The 22309-nt window shown below is 50.8% G+C and overlaps 1 protein-coding gene across 3 annotated transcripts in view; it reads right to left on the reverse strand.

Moving 5' to 3' along the window:
* ZNF423 (zinc finger protein 423) overlaps positions 1-22309 on the reverse strand; it is a 331572-nt gene that overhangs the window by 12933 nt on the left and 296330 nt on the right. For all 3 annotated transcript variants that reach the window (XM_049786054.1, XM_049786056.1, XM_049786055.1), the window contains 2 exons: positions 15286-15417; positions 13826-13941 (listed from right to left, as the gene is read on the reverse strand). In XM_049786054.1, coding sequence (XP_049642011.1) covers positions 13826-13941; positions 15286-15417 — 248 coding nt within the window. The remainder of the gene's footprint in view (positions 1-13825; positions 13942-15285; positions 15418-22309) is intronic.

The following is a 22309-nucleotide window of genomic DNA, read 5'->3' on the forward strand; positions in this document are numbered from 1 at the left end:
AGGTCTTGTGAAGCCAGGCAGCGGCTAAGAAGTATTGCTTAGGGGCCGGAGAGATAGCATGGAGGTAAGGCATTTGCCTTGCATGCAGAAAGTTGGTGGTTCGAATCCCAGCATCCCATACGGTCTCCCGAGCCTGCCAGGAGCAATTTCTGAGTGTAGAGCCAGGAGTGACCCCTGAGAGCTGCTGGGTGTGACCCAAAAACAAAACAAAACAAAACAAACAAACAAAAAGAAGTAGTGCTTAACTTAGCACACAGGGCAGGGTGCTTGCCTAGCATGCTGCTGACCCAGATTTCATCCTCAGCATCACATATGATCCCTGAGCACAGAGACAGGAGTAAGTCCTGAGCACATCCAGATGTGGTTCAAATAGCCAAACCAACCCAATAACCTGATCCCAAAACCATGACCTGCCCACTGCACCAGGCCCCAGCCTGGCCATCGGCTTCATCCAGGCCTTACTCCCTGGAGTGTCCTTTGCAACCTCCTAGATCTCTGCCAGGCCACATTTGATTTGTCTGCACTTCAGAATCCAAGCAAGCGGCGAATGTTCATTATTGACACAGCAAAATTAATTTCTGCCGACTCCTCCCTCTGCCCACGCCGCTCCTGCGAGTGCTGACGTCCGGCTGTGGACGGGTGCATCTGAAATGCCAACTTGCATTTCTGATCATTAATTTCCTCCTAAATGTCATGAGTAATTGTTCCTGCTCGACCAGAGTGCAATCCAGGTTTCCACTGAGAGCACTCGCTTCTGTGTCTCCCAGCCAGTGGGGGTCATGTACCCCTAGCATGCCAGACCACAATATATGGCCCAGAAGCGGCCAGCCCAAAGCCTACAGCAGGGAGTACAAGCTCCTGGGTTTTACAGAAAGGAGGGGGTCAACAATAGAGGGGCGACATCATGGATCAAGGCTTTCTTTGGCCTGATGCACAGAGTAGGAGCAGAGACTGGTCGCAAGGACAACAGGACAATGACTCAAATACAAAGGGCTCCCGGAGCGTTTGAACAGCCCTGCTGCTAAGCTGCAGTGAGGCTCCCCTCCACACTATCCACACTGTACTAGCTTCAAGACATAACATGATGTCTACACCCCCAAAATGGGACATCACCCACTCATCCCACATAGCCTTACCCTCAGCCAGGCCCTCCTGTGGGCACTACTGAACACATATCCCACACCCACCCCATCATCCAGGTGAGGATAGTGAACAAGAGGAGAGGCCACAGCCCAAGAACACAGGAACCAGTTGGTAAGTCTTCCCCCCACCTCCAAGACACCTACGCTGGTTCTCGTTCTTTCTGTCTCTCTGTCTCTCTATGTCTCTGTCTCTCTCTGCCTCTCTGTCTCTCCTCTTGCTTTGGTTTTAGGGATACTATCAGTGGTGCTCAGAACTTACTCTTGGCTCTGTACTCAGAGACTATTTCTTGCTGAGCCTGGGGGACCATGAGTGGGGTCGTGGATTGAACCAGGGTAAACACTTCACCCATTATACTATCTCTCTGGTCTATCTCTTCTAAGTCAACGAGAGGAAGGGCCTTGCACAGTGCCAGTTTCTGGGAACCTGCACCAGCACTGCACCCAGAATTCTTAGCATTGTCATGTTAGCGTTACTGAACTAATGTTACTAACACTAGTAACACAAACATAGTGTTAGTTCTCAATATTACTGAAGGCATTTGGTCCTGGCTAGGACCAAATAGGTCCCAACTAGGCACGGAGCTGAACTCTGTGCATAATAGCTGACACTGAAGGTTCCCAGCAGATGCCTGTGCCCATCTGTCACTGTGGCATAGTGCCCCTCTAAAGTTGGTTGACCCCTGCCCTAGGGCATGAATGACAGGTGCTGATGGGCAGATGGGGAGCCTGAGGCCTATTTCAAGTGCCATCTCTTCCAGGAGCTGGGCCTCGAGGGAACTGTCCTGTATGCCAGTCCCCACCTGGGCATCCACACACTTCAGTGCTTCAGTGGGCAGAGCTCTTGAGGGCGCAAGTACAGCTAGACCCTGCTATTTTCTCTTGCCTTTCTGCAGTCACCTGGGGTAGCCACCACAAACCCACTGGAATCCTTGCACCCCTAGAGGGAGGCATGTGGCCAAACCTGCACCCAGGGCCCTGCCTTTGGTCAAAGGGCTTGAGAGTCACCTGAGAACTCAGAGTCTCAGCTTTGAGGACAGAAGTGCTGAGACCAGCTGCTCTTGTTCTCGCTCTGCATCTCTAGGAGCCAAGTAGCCCTGGGAGTCTCAATATACCCATCTGTGACAGAGATCATGGAATCCTCAAGAAATCCACAAAGGGGGCTGGAGAGATAGCATGGAGGTAAGGCCTTTCATGCAGAAGGTCATCGGTTCGAATCCCAGTGTCCCATATGGTCCCCCGTGCCTGCCAGGAGCGATTTCTGAGCATGGAGCCAGGAATAAGCCCTGAGCACTGCTGGGTGTGACCCAAAAACCACAAAAAAAAAAAAAAAAAAAAAAAGAAAAAAAAAAGAAATCCACAAAGATAACCCATGGGAAGGGAAGGTGTGAGGCTCCCAGAAAGCACACCAGGACAGTCATGCTGTCCTGATTTTATTTCAGAGGACAACGAACGAAGACTTCATTCCCCCCATTCCCCCCCCCCCCCCCCCCCCCCCCCCCCACCCCCCCCCCCCCCCCCCCCCCCGTTCCTGTCTTCACCAAGCTTGGATTCCAGACCACCACATGGCTCAAAGAGAGCACCAAATACCCTGTGTCTGTGTCAGAGTCACTGACAATGAACAAGAAGGTTTACTACTCAGGAGGAACTAAGCCATGGTGAGACAAATGGTGCCTGGTGACTGTCAGGGCAAAGCCCAGTCTGCTCCTGCAGTGTCTCATGGATCTTTCCTCATGAACAATGTCTCAGTGAGCGGAGGGTGAGCTGTGTTCCATGGTGCATGGCATAGTTTGAGGAGATGTGCCATATAACCAAGGATGAAGCTTTCTCCTTGTGTAGGCACCTAGCAAACCTTGTGGCTGTCACTGAGCACATCCCTGCATGAGAACTGTTCAAAGGGTTCACAGTGACATTTATGCACAAAGTGAGGTGCACACACAAGACCCATGCACCATGTCTATGCATGAGATCCATGTACAAAGTCCACACATGGCCTATGTAGGAGGTCCAGGCACCACACCTGTGGACCACATGTTCATGAGTACCAATCACTGTATTTATGCACAGGTTCATGCAGCTTAAACTGAAGGAACAAGCTAATGAAGGGGTGACCCAAAAGCCCCTGGGCATCCAGAACAAGTCTGTGATGACTACTTTTATCATTGCAGCTGATGCTCAGTCTTGCCTGATGCTGAATGCTTTGGGGGCCTGGCCACCCCTGATACGCTCACCTTTTACTCCACCATAAGAAGCTGTCAGGGCCTCATTCACTGAGGCCCATAGAGTGACCAGCCCAAGGTCACAGTGCTGTCTAGTGGCTGTATTGGGAAGAAACTAGGCCATCCTCCCCAGTGTGGACACAGCACTGCCAGCCCAGGTTTGCACACTACAGGACGTGTTGGACTGAACTCTGCTGTTCTGTCCCAGTGGAGAAAGAAAGAAACAAAAAGTGGTAGGACCCTGAAATGTACCCAGTCATCACAGAAAGTCCTTCAAGGACACAGATGCTCATGTCAGCCTGAAGTGATAGACCCAAATATTTTATTGTGGGGCATATCCAGCAATGCTCAGGGGCTACTCCTGGTGCTTCACTCAGGAATCACTCCTGGCAGTACTCAGAGAGCCATATGAGATTCTGAAGATTGAACCTTGGTCAGCTACATGCAAGGCAAACACCCTACCTGCTGTGCTATCATTTCAGGTCATTTTAAAGATGAGGAAACTGGAGTCAGAGAAGAATCAATGTCTGTGATAAAATATATCAGGGAGGGGAAACCTAGAGAGCAATTTAGGCGAAGGACAGTTCTCATAGCATGGTCAAGTGTCCCCAGGCTGTGTTTCCAGGCCCTGCTGGTCCTACTCTCTCTGCAGTGGTGGGTGTCCAGTAGGGGCCGACTTTGGAGAAGAGAAGAGGAAGACGCTGCTATCATAGAGAGCTCCGCCAAGGAGTCAAATGCTAAGTATGTGCCTAGAGCACTTTCAATTTTTAATTATTATTAGTTATAATTATCTGGCAGGAACTGACAGCAGCAGTGCAAAGAGGCAAGGAAACCAGCTTCTCAGTTACTCATCTTGTAAGAACCAAGAATATTTCTTTCTCTTTAGTTTGGATTTTCAAGTCACCCATGAAATGCTCAGGGGTTACTCCTGGCAGGGGTCGGAGGGTCATATGGAATGTCAAGAACTGAACCCAGGTCAGCTGTGATCAAGGTAAAAGCCTTCTTCTCTGTACTTTCTCTCCAGTCCCAGGACTAGGAATATATATATATACACATACATACATACACACATATATACATACATACATACATATATATATATATATATATATATATATACACCGTATTTGCCAGCGTATAAGATGACCCTTCAACCTGTGAAAAACTTCCTAAAAGTCTTAAAAGTAAGCAGGGTGCGGATCACTCGTCCCTGAAGCTGGAACAAGAACAAGTTTCAGCATGACCTATACCAGCATATAATATGACTCCTGACTTATATATATATATATATATATATATATATATATATGTGTGTGTGTGTGTGTGTGTGTTTGGGTCACACCCGGCAGCGCTCAGGGGTTACTCCTAGCTCTATGCTGGCAGGCTCAGGGGACCATATGGGATGCTGGGATTCAAACCACGGTCCTTCTGCATGTAAGGCAAATGCCCTACCTCCATGCTATCTCTCCAACCCAGGACTAAGAATACTTCTAATGCACTCTAGAAATCTCTATTTTCCTGCTCTCTAGGAATAAAAAAAGAAATATGATACATGTGATGGCTGGCCTTATGGTAGGTAATATGTGGATAAGGAGAGATGATAGATGGATGACTGGAAAAATAGAAGAATGGGTGGGTAAATAGATACCAGATGAAGCCTTCATTCTTCAGAAATTTTTATATGGGGCCAGAGCTGTAGCACAGCAGGTAGGAATTTTGCCTTGCACTCAGCCAACCTGAGTTCAATCCCCAGCATCCCAAATGGTCCCTCAAGCCTGCCAGGAGTGATTTCTGACACACAGCCAGGTGTAACCTCTTAATGCCATTAGGTGTGTCCCAAAAACCAAAAACAATAAATTTAAATAGGAAGTCAGATGTAGACGTAGTAGCCATCTGTAATGGCAAGGAATAAGAAGTTAAAGCCAGGGCCACAGAAGTGACCAGGAGATCAGAAAGGGCAATGTGGAGATGGACAAAGAGCGCTTGTATTAAACCCCGAGGCCTGGCTGAGTAAAGGGTATTAGAGGAGAAAGACTAGCTGATGTGCACCTGTCAGTCTTCTGTCTTAAAAATAACACAATTTGGGGCCAGAAAAATAACTCAATAGTCTGAGCACATACTTTGATCCTCAGTATCTCACAGCCCTCCAACACACAGCTAGGAACAGCCCCCTGAACACTTGCAAGGTGTGACCTTCTAACGAAAAATCACATAAAATCCCAGGATCCAAAATGATCTCCTTCCAAGTTACTGGCTCTGCAATAGACTGACCCAGCCAAGGATCAGGGACTGTCAGCAATCCACAAATTCCTGCCCACCAATGAGTCCTGTTAGCTACTCAGAAAATGCTTGTTAAATAGAAATGGAATGAGAGAAGGGCCAGGCCATTGTTCTTAAGGGCAGGGCCAGAGTGACAGTACAGCAAGTAGGGCACTTCCCTTACAAGCAGTTGACCCATGTTGAAATCCAAGCACCCCATATGGGTCCCTGAGCCCTGTTAGGAGTGATCTCTGAGCCCCACCTGGAGTAATCTCCCCCCCAAAATGGAAAGAAGGGTCCCTGAGGGGCTCATATCCCAGCTTTGATTCAAAGACCCTCCCCTGGCTGGTACCAGGATCCATCCTGACAGGGCCCAGCTCACCCCATCAGAAGGGCTCCAGGTTGCTTGTTAGAATACCTCACTCTGCTTTTAATCAATTGTAATCATTTCGCTGGAAGCAGCATGATTAGGCACACACAAGCAAACAGCGTGAGCTAATCCTTTCAACGTGCTGTGCAATGCTGGGCTGGCCACTTGGCCGCTGTGGGCCCCAGCTCAGAAGCTCCTCCTGCGGCTCCTCATTTTGTCAGTGGGGGATCTAGTCTCCAGGGGGTGAGGCATGCCCTGGTCTCAACATGGAGATCCGCACAGGCTCCACCAACCAGCTCTCTGGCCACAGCTCCTGGCAAGTGCCAGGGCGACACAGGTCTCCAGCTGAATCTGATGCTGCCTCCCCATGACCAGCCTGAGCTGAACCTCCCCTCGCTTGCCACACATGGTGCCAGCGCCCAGTCTCAAGCTCTGGCCTGGCTTAGGCAGAGCACAGGTCTGGCTGCTGCAACAAACCTGGCACTGCCACTCAGACCCACTCATGAGCAGGCACCTCAGCATCCCCGTCACTGCCACTTGTGCTACCTGCTTGGCCCAACTACGAAAATAGTTTCTGGGTCCCCCGATACAAAGGCTTTTTATAGTTCAGCGCTGCAGGCCTCATTTAAATCTATTAGCTCATATAAATGGCAATTCACTGAAGCCACGGAGGGTTTCTGTTTGCCTTGCTGGCGAAGACAATTTGGCTTTGCATGTGGCATTGCCATTTGCAAATGGCCCTAGGCAAATCGTCGAAGCTCTCTGGTGCCTCAACTCCCATCTCTATGAGTGGACATGTGGAGGCCCACTCTCTGTGGCTGTGGACGGCACAGCCCTGAGTTGGGGCCTGCCTTGGTTGGAGACCATTAGAACCAAGTCTTGTCCATCTAGGGTGGTGAGGGCCTTGCCCACTGCATCCATGCCCAGTTCTGTGGCCTGGTAATGGATTTATGTCTCTTCCAATTTCACTGGTGCTGAAGATGTAGTGCAGGGAAGTTTTCAGGAGGAAAGACGACACCATTGTGCCCAGTGTCTGTGGACAGTATGTCCTTTGAGTCTAGAGACAGTCAGGCTGGGCAGGCAGGGCCTGGTCCTATCTGAGCAGCAGACCCCTGATAAGGTACCAGCAGGGCACAAGTATTTGTTGGCTGAGACAGAGGCTGATGGCAAGACACAGATAGACAGCCCTAACATTTTTGGATCTGCAGTTGAGAGTGGTCTACATTCCCCAATTAAATCTGAACTTTTGGGAAAACAGGTAAGGTCACTGAGCAGTAGAGGGGCATGCTCTCTGTACCCAGGCTCTCTACTAGACCTCACCCAACTGGCCCCATCCTCCTAGCACCAGGGCCAAGTCCTGTGCCATAAGGTGTCACAGCAGGAACAACTATCTCTGTGTTCAAACTCAGGTCAGGAATCACAGCAAACCCAAGGGAGGAGGCCCCGAAGTCTTCTAACCCACAACTGTTAATGCTCGTTATATGCTAACATGTTACAATCATGCAACAACAGTGCAGGCAGTGACAGTGGTGAGCACCACACTAACTCCAGTCCTGGTGCCAAGGACTGTCACACAAGTAGGCACACTCAGCAAGCACACTAGGCCCAGCCTGGGAGGTGGTGGAGCAGGTTTCATGCAGAGTTGGTCTCACAAACCATGCTCCACACAGCCCTCTAGATCAGGGCTTGGCATGCACACCTCTGTCCACAGGGTCATTCCATTTCTTCCACAGGGAAGATGATTTTCCCATGCAGAGCTGGGTCCCTGGGAGCACTGGCCATTGTCTGAGGCTACTTGTTGGAAGTGTGAAGGACTGTTGGATGGTCTCTCTGATAAGTATCATTGGACCACATACTGAATCCCCTCCACTAAAATACTCAGATATGTCTCACTGAAGCAAACACAGAAGAGGTGAAGGCCACACCTTAGAAATCAGGGTTTGTGGCAGCCGGAGAGATAGCATGGAGGTAAGGTATTTGCCTTTCATGCAGAAGGACGGTGGTTCAAATCCCGGCATCCCATGTAGTCCCCCAAGCCTGCCAGGAGCAATTTCTGAGTGTAGAGCCAGGAGTAACCCCTGAGCGCTGCCAGGTGTGACCCAAAAACCAAAAGAAAAAAAAAATCAGGGTTTGGAGAGAAGACACTGCTGCATCAGGTCCAGGTGGAAGGGCAGGTCCCCCAACAAGCAATGGAAACCCAGTTCCTGGGATAGGGCTGCTGAGATGCAACCACGTATGCCACAATTTAAGGTCCTGTCTCAAGCTGACTCCAGGGGATGGAGACCACACCTCACTTCTCAGAAACAAGACCCCAAGGTCAGTGCCTGTCCCTGCATGAAGAAGGCAGGAAATCCCCAGAAGCATCCTGAGATGACAAGTGCCCTGCATTTGCCCTGTAATCTTTGTGAGATGCCTGTGCAAGAGCCCCTGGAAACTCCTACATCTGAGGTGGGTCCCCCAACATACAATCTCAGCACCTAGGCTTGGGGCAGGGCTGCTTTGCACAAATTTCTCTCTCCCCAGAACCCATCTGCTACTGCTAGAGGCTTCAGCACCTCCTTCCACTCTAGCAGGCTTTGCCTCCATAGTGCACCTCCTTTCCAGAGCTGGGTCAGACCCCCCACTGTCAAATAGTGGTGCCCTGTCAACACTCACCAAGAGTGGAGCGATGATGGGGAAGCATCCATTTGGGATCCTTGTAATGAAGCTATGACAGGGCAATCTGTGCACACCTACTTACTGTCCTATCTGGCAGCACTCACCATGCAGGTGAGTAACCCCTGATTACCAAGAAGGGGACGGTGTCTTCAGCCCACGGTTATGCTCTCTGCACTCCTGCCACTGGCTCCTCCACCACCTACTACATAATGCAGTTTCCATTTGGGTTTCAGTCACAATAATGGGGGGCTCAGGACACTGCCTGTCATGTGCCCACCAAGGTTGGTGCTCTGTCCAGCTTCATTGGCGATATGTCCAGGTGTTTGCTCATTTGTTTCAGCAGCTCTCTCTTCCTCACTGCTGAATCTTGAGGGATGGAAAGCTTTTTTTTTTTTAATTAAAGTGTGGGGTTCCCATATATTTTCTCTCGGTCTGTGACTTCATTCTCAAGTTTTTCAACAGCTTTTTTGGTTTTGAATCAGGTTCTACATCAGCTCATCTCTTTCCCACCAAGAGTCCTTCTCAGAACTCAGGTGAAAGCCACATGCATTCCTTGGCCTCCAAACCCCACTGTGCGTTGGGACCCCTGCTACCCCTTCAAATCACTCTCCACCCCCTGTACTTCAGCTGCACATACTGCCTATGATTCCCATAATGGGTACAGGGCCTTTGCATGTGGTCCTTCCACACCCCTCAGCTCCATGCCACTTCCTCGGAGGATGCCTCCCTGACACACTCACCCTGCAGCACTCAGCCTCACCCCCACTGATCTGAGTCCTGTAGCTTTCTGTCTTTCACTCCTGCAGACCAGAGGAGGAAAAGCTCTAGCTACGGAGTTGGTTTCTTTCTCTTGGCAGTGCTGGATGGTGCCTAGAGATGCTCTGCAAAGCAGGCCTGTAGGTGGTTGCAGCCTGCTTATCCCTGGCCTTGGCCTGTGCACAAGATACACTCTCCATACTCTGAACAAATGGATGTAAAGCTCTTGTGAGGACCTGGAAGCAGATCAAGCTCTGGGCCACCAGGTGGACTCCAGCTGAGACTTGCTCTCCTCCCACAGCGGTGTACCTCTCCTGTTCCTACAAGATAATGGAGGGAGTATGTACTCTTGTCCCACTTATGCCCTCTGCACCCATGAATCATCCCCTATGACCTTTGCACCCACAGCTCATGCCCATGACCTTTGCACCCATAGATCATCCCATGACCTTTGTATCTACAAATCACCTCATGACCTTTGTACCCACAGCTCAACCCCATGACATCTGCACCCACAAATTACCTCATGACCTCTGTGCCCACAGCACATCCCCATGACCTCTGTACCCATAGATCACCTCATGACCTTTGCACCCCCGGCTTATCCCCATGATCTCCGCACATACATATCACCCCATAACTTTTGCACCTACAGATCACCTCAGGACCTCTGCACCCACATATCACCCCATGATCTCTGTACCACAGATCACCTCATGACCTCTGCACCCACATTTCATTCCTCTCCTGAACAATGTACCTAAGCAGGAATTCCATCCTATGGCGCAAACAAACCCAAGTCTGGGACTTCCTCAAGAGTTTAGGCCCAGCTGCGGACTAAACCTACCTTAGCTTCCCCATATCTCACGTGCCAGGCAGTGACATCAGGACTAGGGAGCCAAGCTGTCAAACCCTCAGGGTCCCTGTCTCCTAAGGCTCTCTCCTGCTCCCCACCTATTACCGCAGAGAAATAACACACTTGTCCACCAGCCCCAACTTCAGCATAATGACATTGGGAACTTCAGTGATAAAAACACCCTCCTCCCCAAACCCAGAAAATTGCTATTCAGGTTACTTAAGGAAAGCCATTATTTGCATAGATTTGGCATTGCTAAAACACTTCCACATTTAAATGCTCTGTAATTAAAATCATTAATTGTAGAAAATAGTGGCTCATTAAGGCTGTAATTTGGTAAGGCTTTCGGCATCTGTGTACCAGCATTTTAGATTGACAGGGTGACCCAGGAAGCAGTCCATTCAGGGTACCTTCTGGGGTCAATACAGTCAGACTGGGGTGAATGTCTTGGGGTGGGGGGACATTCTCACTCTCACTATGAGGCTGGCCTAGGGCAGAGTGAGGCTGAGCTGGGCCTATCTCACAGCAGCTAGATGCCTGGAAGAGCTGCAAAGTCAGCCAGAGAGGATCTGCTCAGGGTTCGGACAATGAGAGCCCCCCCCCCCGCCCCCCTGGAGAGGAGAGAAGCCAAGTGAAGTCAATCATGGTTTGTATGCACCGGTGGGTCTAAAAGAGACCTGTCATGTGGGTTATAAAAAGTTCCAGCCTGGGGACCCAGGGTCTATTTTGGTTGCTGGGCTAGACAGGTTAAGGCGGGTGGAGGGGTGGTAGGGGAAGGCCCCTCCCCTAGAGCCCTAACCAGAGTTCAGAGCAGCTCCTGAACCTCTCACAGCCCAGTCCAAAGAAAAGCACTGTTGTGGGGATTAAAGGGCAGGCAGTGAGGTGGGGGGGGGGGGCTATTTGGGTGGCTGTATAGAAGCAGCATCTCCTCTGTGGACCCCTCACTGCATCACAAATTCTATCAGCTATTTCCACGAATCTAGGGCTGTGAGTAGACTTCTGGGGGCTCAGAAGTGTGCCCGAAGCACAGACAGAAACAAGCTTCCCAACATGCCTCAGGCAGTGCTGGTTTTTTAGAGTGGGAGGAGGGCCCTGGTTCTCCTTCCCTCTGTGCAGGACAGCCTCTGCCTTGCATCAAGCTCCTAGAGACCGGTAAAGAGAGTGTCTGAGCCTTGTCCCAAGAGAGTGCATTGTGGAAGGCAGTGAGCTTTGAACATCAGGCTCCTGGGCATTCATAGGGAAGTGGGTGTGCTGATGTCAGAACTAGCCCATGGGCCAAGGGGATGTGAGTGCTCAGGCTAAAAACTGCCAGCTCCCCATTCTGTTCAAGCTTAAGTGGGTGGCCTTTTAAAAGGGGTACAATCCCCAAATGTGCTGTGTCAGGACAGAGAGAACTTGAATCCTTTCCTGGGGAAACTAGAAGCACAGAGGCATGCCTACAGCTCCATACCCCATCCACTACATTAGGTATGCCAGCCTCAGAACCCCCAGAAGAGGAGACATGCCTTCACCAAGGAAGCCCATCAACCTCCCAGCCTTGACTTACCTATGTAGGAAACCAGAACCCTAGAACAAGGTTCCTCAAACAATGGACCGTGGAACATGCTGCCTGAGAACTTTTATCCTGTCCGCCAGGTGTTTTTTGCCACCACTGCCTGTCCTGCTAAGTGGCAGACTCATCCCAGGCCCTCAGTGCACATGAGAGATGTGTGCTGCACTCTCCAACTCCCCACCTTCTCTCTGTCTCTGACTCTTCCTCTCAGGGGTCCTCAAACTATGGCCTGTCGAAAGTAGACCCATAATAAAATAGGCCCACTGAAATACTGTTAAGTTTGTTGGTTTAACTTGACTTGTTCTTCATTTAAATATTGAACTTGTTCCAGTTTTGTTTTATTACTTCAAAATAAGATATGTGCAGTGTGCGTAAGAATTTGTTCATAGTTTGTTTTTTTTTAACTATAGTGCGGCCCTCCAACAGTCTGAGAGACAGTGAACTGGCCCCCTTTTTAAAAAGTCTGAGAACCTCTGACCTAGACTGACTACAGAGCCACGCCCACTTCCCACTCAACTGGGTTCGGAGTATGATATAGAGTGAGTGGGAGATTGTGCACACGTGTCCCTGTGGAAGCCGGGCCTGTGAGCATGTGTTCCTGCGGAAGGGGGGACTATGAGCTCAGTGTTTCTGCAGAGATGTAGTAGTACTTCTTTAGAGGTGAGGTCTTATGGGCTCTCTGTGCAGTTAGCTCTTTGGAAATGACTTTTCTGTGTACACAGATATATAAAAACTGCAGTAAGGTGTACACACGAGTCTTCTTTACCAGTGTTCCTGTACTATGTCAGGTAATTTTTGAGAGCATATGCACCCTGGGATCTCCAGGAAGAAGCTCTTCATAGAAGACCAGCATAGAAGAACCCCAGCATCTCCTTCCTTTGAGGGTGGGATTGGACCACACCCAGCTGTACCCAGGCCTTGATCCTGGAAACCATATGTAGTGGTGAGGAACAAACAAGGGTTTGCCACACACAAGCCCAGCAGTGCATTAGTCCCTGAACTATCTCACTGGCCCCAATCTCCTTCTAGGAACCCCTCAGCTGCTTCATACCCTGCAGGTGGGCCAGAGCAGATGGAAAAGGACACTTGATTCTGGAGGGCACATCAGACTCAGGATCCTCAGTGGGGACTCTTCCCCAGAATCAGCTTCAACCAGTTCTTTGATGTTTACTTTTCTGGCTTTCCTAAACTTGTATGGCACCACTAGCCACCCACCCACTACAGTGGCAGCCACTCATGTGCTAGAGCTGGGCCAGGGACAGAATATAGCACAAACACAGCACTGAAGTCTCTGCTCACATTCTGTAGCTCAGGGTACAGCTTCAGGGCCAGCTCAAGTCCAGCCAGTGGAGCAGCTGCTGAGCCCAAGACCCCCACTCCCCTTAGGGCACCACTGAGCCTTAATGAGATAAGGGGAGTGTTGCCCCACCTGTGGGGTCCCATTTACTCCTTTTTTGGTTATTTGTGTATCCTCAAAGAGCTCCCAGAATGAGAAATTGATTCCCATCCCCTTGTCCCCTTTTGGGGGAAGCTCTTGGTGATATTTATCCGCAGCAAATAATCCACACAGACAGGAGGGTTAAGGGGTTAAAGATTGGGTGAAGAGAGTCTTTTGTTTGCCTGCTGCAAGCTCCAAAACACACCTGGAGCCAGCCAGCAAACTCTCCAAAAGACACTGAATATCTTGATCCCCAACTATTTATTCGGCTCTCAACCACGCCCCCACCTGGAAGGTCAAGGTGGGACAACAGGCAAAGAATAATCTTTTTTTTTTTTTTTTTTTTTTTTTGGTTTTTGGGCCACACCCGGCGGTGCTCAGGGGTTACTCCTGGCTGTCTGCTCAGAAATAGCTCCTGGCAGGCACGGGGGACCATATGGACACCGGGATTCGAACCAACCACCTTTGGTCCTGGATCGGCTGCTTGCAAGGCAAACGCCGCTGTGCTATCTCTCCGGGCCAAAGAATAATCTTATAGAAATATTGCCATATACAACAGGGGAGGATGAGACACGCACCTGCAGCTCGGTCTGGAAGAAGAACTTCTGTGGGCACTGAGAGCAGTCGTAGATCTTGTCCTCCTGCCCATGCACAGCGAAGATGTGCTGCTGCAGCTTGTTGGCCTGGACAAAGACTGCACAGGGCCCCAGTGTCAGGGCACATTCCAGCCCCACCACCTGGGCCCTCCCCATTTACAGCTGTGAATCCTGGAGGCATGGCCACAGCCTGTCAGATGAGGGGATCACTGGAAGCAATACTGGCACCAACTAGAGGGAAGGCCAGTCTACTAAATTCTGCCACTTAAAGGCTCTTGGACAAGCCACTTAACCTCAATGGGTTTCATTACCTGCCAAAGTGGGGATCAATGAAGCTCAGCACTCACTAAGTATCAGGGAGGATCAAAGAGGCCAATATTGCCAAACTGTTCAGAAGATGGCCAGGCAAATAATCAGTCTAATGACAGTCACCCTAATGGTAGTCATCACTGCTGTCATTCCCTCCCACCAGGGCTATAGCACAGGCAGTAGGTGTGTGCAGTTCTCCCCATCAGCTGCAGAGCAAACTGAGGTATTGGGCATGTAAAACAACTGGGCCCCCACAGATGGCAGTAAGGTGATTTCAATCAAACTTTGCACAGGCTAAGGAGCAGGTCTGAATCAATTCGCATGGCATCTTGGTGAGGTGGTAGTCAAAAGCTCAGACCCCACACAGGAGACCCCTGTCCTATGCTGGTAGGCAGAGCAGCAGACGGGATCCTGTGTGCCAGCCACATCCAAACCCAAAGGGAAGTGGGAACAGATGGGGTGGAATCTGTTGGGATGAGACTGAAGGGCATCTCACTGCCCACAGTGAAGCCTCCACTTCAGGCTTACTGAGAAGCAGCGCTCCAGGCAGCCAAGCCCAGGTATGGGAGGAGGCCCAGAAGCTCATGAGAGGTAAGCATCTCACCCACCAGACACCTTCCCCAGTGTGGACTTTCTGGAGTGGTAGACAGCAGATGTCAGGGGAGACAGTAGAAGGCCAGACCCCTCCCTATGCATGCCAGCTGTCATCTGGGTGGCACGAGGGGGATCGGCAGAGAACCTCAAGATTCACCTTGGGCTTGCTTGGGCTGGGAGCCAGTTGGGTGCAGGGCTAGGGGTTTAGTTGGCAAATCTGCTCTTGACCCCTCTAGCCTGGATCACAAATTGGATAGAGCCACGTTGGAGAGGAGCCCCAAGAGAATGCAGGAGAGCTCCAGGGCACTGAGAGAGGGGCCCAGCTACACTGAAGAAAGGGTCCAGTTAAGAGAGTGACAGGGAGGGCAGGACGAAGTCGGCAATTGCCTTCCAATTGTGGACAGTGGCTGCTGATACCCTAGATGTCTCCCAGAAAAGCCAAGAGGCCTGATGGAGGAGCACAGTCAAGGACCTAGACTCAGGCTGGGCTCCCTACCTCCCCCCAAGAACTCCTCAGTGGGCATGAAGTTGGCACTTACCTGTGAAGCACACGGGGCATTTGAAGGTGCCACCCATGCCCTCGAAGCTGTGCTCGATGAGGTGGCAGAGGAGCTTGGCTGGGGAGTCGAACATCTGGTTGCACAGCTTACACTCGTGGTTGATGCCTTCCTCTGCAAGGAGAGTGTGTGGGTCAAACAGGGAGGCATTCAGGCCCCACACCCACTGGCCAGCCCCCCCCCCTCAGCTCAGATCCACCATCCTTCTGGGGGCCACAATGCTGAGACCCACCAAGAGTAGGTTCATCCCCACAGTTTACAGATCCCAACAACCTGGCTCCACACAGGCAACTCTGGACCAGTGTCACTGCTGCAATTTCTGCCAGTGCTTAAGCAAAGTAAGGGGCTATGTGGCCTGTTCCACAGCTGGAAACAGCACATCTGGCTGGGTTATGCCAGGGAGTTCCTCATGGAAAAGGAAGTCCAACTCCCATGGACTTTACCTCATCCCGAAGCACAGAGACAAGGTGTAGCCCCTACAGGAATCAGCAGAGCTCATAACCTGGCATCTGCTTATGGTGGGGGAGTGGCAGGTTGGTGGATGTCCATAGCTGACTTCTGACTAGGAAAGTAAGTTCCTGAGTCTCTGCATATGATCAGGAGGGGTGATGGGGAATCCTGAATCAGCCCAGGGGTAGCCACATAGGGTGTAAGTCACCTAACCTCTTTATACCTCTAAAAATACTCCAATAACTTCCTCCTGTACTTGACACCTGGCTCAGTACAATCCAGAGCAGGGATAACATTAAATGCTGACAGGCCCATAGAGCCACAGATGTCTCTCCCAGCTCGGGTTCAGCACAATTGGACAGCCACCTTGGGAGGCAGCTTGGGGTTGCTCTGCTTGGTATTTTCCAAGAGCCTAAGAAGGTGTCCACATAAAAACCTGCGTCATATTTATAATGGCATGACTCAAACTGTCAGATCAACTCGGCACTAAGAAGGAAAAAACTCTTAGGCCTGTAAATGATAGGGAAGAAACTTAGATGCAGATTACAAAGTCAAAGATGCCAACTTAACTACACTAACAACTATCATGAGACAATGGTAGTGAGAGAAATAGAATACCTATCTCAAATATAAGCAGAGGGGCAGGAGAGGAGGGGGATGGGGGGCATTGGTGGTGGGAAGGGCACTGGTGAAGGGGGGTGTTCTTTTTTATATCTGAAATCCAACTACAAACATGTTTGTAATCATGGTGCTTAAATAAAGATACTATTAAAAAAACACACACACATACAAAGATGCCAACCTGAGGTGACCTACAGTACGAGTCGATCTTTGAAAGGGTCACACCATGGAGACAGGGACCAGAACACAAGACAACCGGGGGGGGGGGGGGGGGGGAATGACCCAAAGGAGAGGAGGGGTGGAGAGGGCAGAACAGGGGAGGGGCAAAGAACCAGTAAATGTGGCACAAGTAATGGGGTGGGGTGAGTGAGAAATGTGGGGGGGGGGGGCACGGGAAGGGCCAGGAATGACTGGGTAGGTCATGAGAAGGGCCTGGGGTTACTGGAGGGGGTTACTGGCCAGAGCACTATGGATTTCAAGGAAGGGAAAATACTGTGATCGGCTCTGCAGATGTCATTCTCCATTTATTGGGACCTGCAGGCCCTACATCAAGTGTGAACTCAAAAGGAAAGTCTGAACTTAGGATGATGAAGTGACTCTCAGGTTCATGTTTACAAAGCAAAATGTCAGCCTGGTGGGAGAAGCTGATTAGAGGGGAACCGAGCTGGTGTGCAGGAAATGCTCACTACATACTGGTTGTCAGCCATGGAATGAGGGAACATTATCTAGGACAGCCAAGGTCACGGGCACCCCCACGACTCCCCCTGGGGAACCAGCCTCTCCAAAGGTGCCAGGGGCTGCAATCTGCCCTCAAAGGCAAGAATCAGAGAGCAGAGGAGTTCTGCCAGTGGCAAGACAGGAGCGCAGATGGTGGAGGCTCCTGGCGAGTCCCTGGATCCCCAGGCCCTGGCAGGGGCTGGCAGGGACAGCAGGCATCCCCCCACTCCACCACCCTCCCACCCCCAGCACGCCACCGCAGAGACACAAGCACACACACGCGCACAGGTGGGCCTGCCCCACATAGCCCACTGGCTGGAATCTACCGGGTGTTTGTCGTGCCCCTGGAGCCCCAGCAACTAGGCCACAGCACCCGACAGAGATTCGAGCAGAGCTTCCATTTATACTTGCGGAAAAGGGATTCATTGGCAAGTTTGGGGATGCAGGGCAGGCTCAGCACGCTCGCCGCACAGGCCCTGCACACGTCCTCCACTCCCTTCGGAGAGGCTCTCATCGTAATTAGAGATAGCCTCCAGTGTGGGGGCTGCCTCAAAAGACGCCAACACACCCCCAGATCCCCCCTCCAAACTGGCAGTGCTTCTCAATGCCTGGCAGAATATAGGTTCAGAAAATGAATGAGTGAGACACCCCCTTTGTATATGGCCTTCCTATTAGAATGTGGACACCTCTTGGGGTCAAAGCAATAGTAGAGCAGGTAAAGTGTTTGCCTGACATATGACCAACCCAGGTTCAATCCCTGGCACTCTGTATGATCCTCTGAACACCACAATGTGTGACCTCAGAGGGCAGAGCCAGGAGTAACACCTGAGCCAGGTGTGGCTCTCAAAATAAAAGAATGTGGGCACCTCGTAGGTATAATTGAGGCAGAGGGCAAAGGAATATCACAAATTTAAAAGGTTTCTATGATAGTTTAGAGTTTAAACTGAAGTTTACAACAAATCGGTTGCCATTATTAGCTCTGCTGAATGAGAAGACCATACTTCTAGGAAAGACAAAAAAGAATTCAAAATCCAAGGTAATATCTTACTGAGGGAACACAACCAGCTCAGCTACAAAGGCCTCTGTATTCCAAAGAACATCCCAATCTCTGTTTTCTCTCTACACCACCTCCAGGCAGCCTGCCCTGGCTATCCCAGGCTGTGCCTGGCTGGGTCTAGTGACTTTAGAGTCGTTGGACTAGAACCTATGAGTCTTTTAACTGCTGGTAACTAGGCTACAGACACTGATACTGTTTTTTCTTCAGCCCCCCAAACTTCAGGCCTCAACCAAGCTGGCACCTGGGCATGAAGAGATACTTCTGAAGATGAAATACCCCTTGCCCACAGCTCAGGCAGATTTACTGCTCACTGCCAAGTGAGTGCCATTCCACACTGGGCAGTGAATGAAAGAAATGCCCCATCTGACACACAAACACCAAGAGGACAAAGAAGGCTCCTGCAACTTAGAAATCAGAGAAATCATGGCTGACAGTCACTTTCCCTTCTCCAAGAGAACAGCTCAACAGCTTTACTCTTATCAGCCAGGCCCCTTGATGCAGACCTGCAGCCTACCGGTACTCCACATTCATGAATATGCATGTAGTCGGGCTGCCCTGGCATGGCAGGTTGCTGTGGACTCAAGAATGGGCATGTGCTGGCCCCACTGCAGACGATATAACTAGCAAAAAGTAAAAGTGGGATGAAACAAGTAAGACCTAGAACTCTCTCCCGCCCGAGACCAGATCTTCTTTCTGCAGAATGAAGCCTTTTCTCATCACAGGTGGCCTCCCTGGTACCTCTGTTCATAAGAGTGCCGGAAGGGAGCAGAAAATAGGAGCAGTTTTCCTAAATACCTTGTCCACAGTTTGGGTTGTCTGGGACTCTATAGCAGCCCGCTCGGGTACCCTGAGAACCCCACCACCACTCCCACTCTCCCCACATGTGGACCACCGTGCCTCCATCCTCTGCTCTGTCCTGAGGGGCCTGGCCTACAGACAGAAGAACCCCTCTGAGAATGACTTTCTGAATTATATACAATCACACCGAGCTCCAAGCTCCCAGACACCTTGAAGCTGAATGACAAAGCTGTCTGGGAACCGGCAGGCCCCTCCACCCATGGGGGGCTGTAGGATTCGGTGAGTTAAGACGCACAATCGCTTTCTCTCCTTTCTATTCTCTTTTTTTCCCCAGAACATGACAGGCATCCATAAGAGAGACCCACGTAAGTGAATCATGCAACCCCGCTCATTTGCAAAGTGAAATGCAGATTTCGATAGCTCACCATGCCAAAACCTAGCCTCCTAATCGCCGTCAGTTGGGGAATCTACCAATTTATGATTAATATATGTGTGTGTACATATACCTAAATTGCCAAACAAATAAGCCAGCAAACACGAAAATCCAAGAGTCCCCCTCCCTCTCTCTGTTTTCCTCTGCTCAGGAATAATAAGTGTTAATTTTACACTTCATTTCTCAAAAAAATAAAAAATAATAGGATGTGCTTTTTGCTTAAAACCAAGTCAGCCTGCTGGAACCTTTCAGGCTGAAACTGTGTCAGCCCAAAAGAGGAGCTGAGGGCTTTGTGGAAGAGCATCGTGCCGAGATGATAGCTGCCTGGAATGTCCTCAGTACCGACTTTTGTCTCCAAAAGCATTTGATCCCTGGCAGACACATACTTATTTCCATACGGGTCTTGGGGGAAGCCAGGAGGAGAGAGAGCTGATTGTCAGAATCCTGAAGGTGGAGCTCAGGTGGGCCCTACTGATGTCGGCCGCGGGCCTGGGCTCCCATTCGGAGGCCATAATTTGCTGCCCGGGAGGGAGGGACAGCAGGCTGTGGCAGGCAGTGGACAGGGCATTGTTCTCGGGCTCCACACACAGAGCCTGGCCTGCTCTGCACAGATCTGGGGACCTTGCTTGGCCCTTCTCTAAGCAATAGTCCCTACTCGGGAGGTGGATCCAGGAAGTGGCCCTCTCCACTCTATAAGAGAGCCAGTGAGTTGCCTGTGTGACAGGGATGAGAGTGGCCACTTCTATTTATTTGGCAGGTCACATAGAATGACATAAAAAGTGTAACTAGAAATACTGGTTTTGGGGGCCGGAGAGATAGCATGGAGGTAAGGTGTTTGCCTTACATGCAGAAGGAGAGTGGTTCGAATCCTGGCATCCCATATGGTCCCCCGAGCCTGCCAGGAGTGATTTCTGAGCGTAGAGCCAGGAGTAACCCTTGAGCACTGCCAGGTGTGACCCAAAAACCAAAAAAAAAAAAAAAAAAAGGAAATATTGGGTTTGAACCAGGTTTATCACTGACCTGTTGTGTGTGCTTGGGTAATTACTTAACCTCTCTGAGCTTAAGCTTTTTCAGCTAGAAATTAAGGGAACGAGTAGGGGGGGTTTTGTAAAGCAGTCAAGCAGGCTCCTTCTGCACAGGCCATCACCCCCAGTCAAGGCTCTTTTCTCCTCCACTCCAAGAAGCTTTTCCAGATACCCCCAGCTCAAACCACGCCACCTCATCTTGCACTTTCTTGACCTTTGCCTAGCACATTCTACCATGCAGCATGCCAAGAGGTGACTGCCCCCGCCTCACCATAGTGCACTCGTGCTTGCAGAAAATTATGTGAACCCTAGGGTCATACTGTTCTGCTATGTTGCCAGAGCCTAGGAGGACCAGAGAATGAGTGATCCAAGCAAAGCACCAAGGACACAGTTTACAACATGGGTGAAGGCTGCTGGTGAGCACACACGCCTACACCCAAACTCACAGGGCTGAGCTCTGCTGAAGAGCAGAAGTGTGGGATTCCCATAGTATTCCAGTGGGCAGAGCAGGCTGCTTAGAGACTGGCCCCTCCAACACACAGTAGAACCAGGCTGTGTATGAAGCCCGCTTTTGCCGAAAGCAGATCCCTCTGATGTTAGAAAATAAAATGCCAAAAAGCCAAGGACAGGTCCCCAACCATCTGAAGCTGTGAGAAGGGTGAAGACACTCAAGTCTTCATGAAGCCTAGCAGACCTGCCCCCATGAGCACCAGCTCCAGTGGGCAGGGGGCTGGAGATATCCCCCGGTCTCAGAATAAGCCCCTGCCCAGCATTTCTGACCTGGAGAGAGGGTAAGAGTGAACTGGACTAGAGCCCCACAGCTCCAGGGGCAGAGCCAGGGGGCCAGATCCAGCAAAGGCATAGGTAGGGATTTAGACTACTAGATGCACAGGACACAGGGAGACGAGGAAGAAGGGAGCAAAGTACTGGTCATTCCTCCAAGCAAATGAGCAGCAAGGGGGCACCTGAAGTCGACCCCTCAGAAAGTCACCCCAATAAATAGCTAGCTGCAAATGGGTGCAGAATGGGAAATAAAACAGGGGCCCATGGGAATCTGGCCCTTTGCTCTTTAAGTAACAAAGACCTTTGGGTGGAGGACTGTGGGTAGGCTGACGGAGCTGTCTGTCTACCGCTCTGTCCTCAGAAACCACAAGGAAGTAACAGGCAGGCTCATAGGGTGGGATGGCATTTGGGTGGAGGAGTCCTTCACCAGAGATGAGATAGGAATTGCCAGGTAAGGTGACGAGAGATGGTTCTGGAATTCCCCAGCATCTACATGATGGCAGGTAGCAGGAGATCATCAGACATAACAGTGACACCGGGACCCAAAGTAGGCTCTGCAGCCTTGGTACCTATATCATGTCTCTTGGATTAAGGTGGGGGAGGGGAGTAAGAAGATCAGGGCACAAAGCTCTGCAGAAGGGCTGTGGGTCCAGCCCCATCTATAGCATTCGCCGAGACTGTCCAGGGGTGTCCTCTAAGTTGGAGCAGGTTTAGCAAGTGCTTTCACCCACATGCTATGAAAGGCTGACCAGTCCCATCAACAGTGGACTCTCCAACTACTATCTCGACAGGAGTGAACAACAAACAGTCTCTTGGCTGACAATCCCAGATATCTCCAAGGGCCCGGCACCCCCTGCCAGGCCGGCTCACTGCCTCCCATCTCTTGGGAGTGCTCTGCCACGGTCTGCATGCACCTACCAGTCGCCCCCATTTGGGGCTCCTATTTCCCTAATTAATCCTGGATGATGGGCTGCACCCCTCCTCCTCCCCTCAGGGCCACCTTCCCAGGCCTTGCTGGCCAGGCGGGGCCGTCTCACAGTCCCCCGTGTTTCCAAAAGCCTTATAAATGAGCTCTGGCAGCCTGAACCGGCCCCACGGGGGACCCCAGAGTCTCTTCAAAAC

Source organism: Suncus etruscus, chromosome 14, assembly GCF_024139225.1.
Source record: "Suncus etruscus isolate mSunEtr1 chromosome 14, mSunEtr1.pri.cur, whole genome shotgun sequence".
NCBI lineage: Eukaryota > Metazoa > Chordata > Mammalia > Eulipotyphla > Soricidae > Suncus > Suncus etruscus.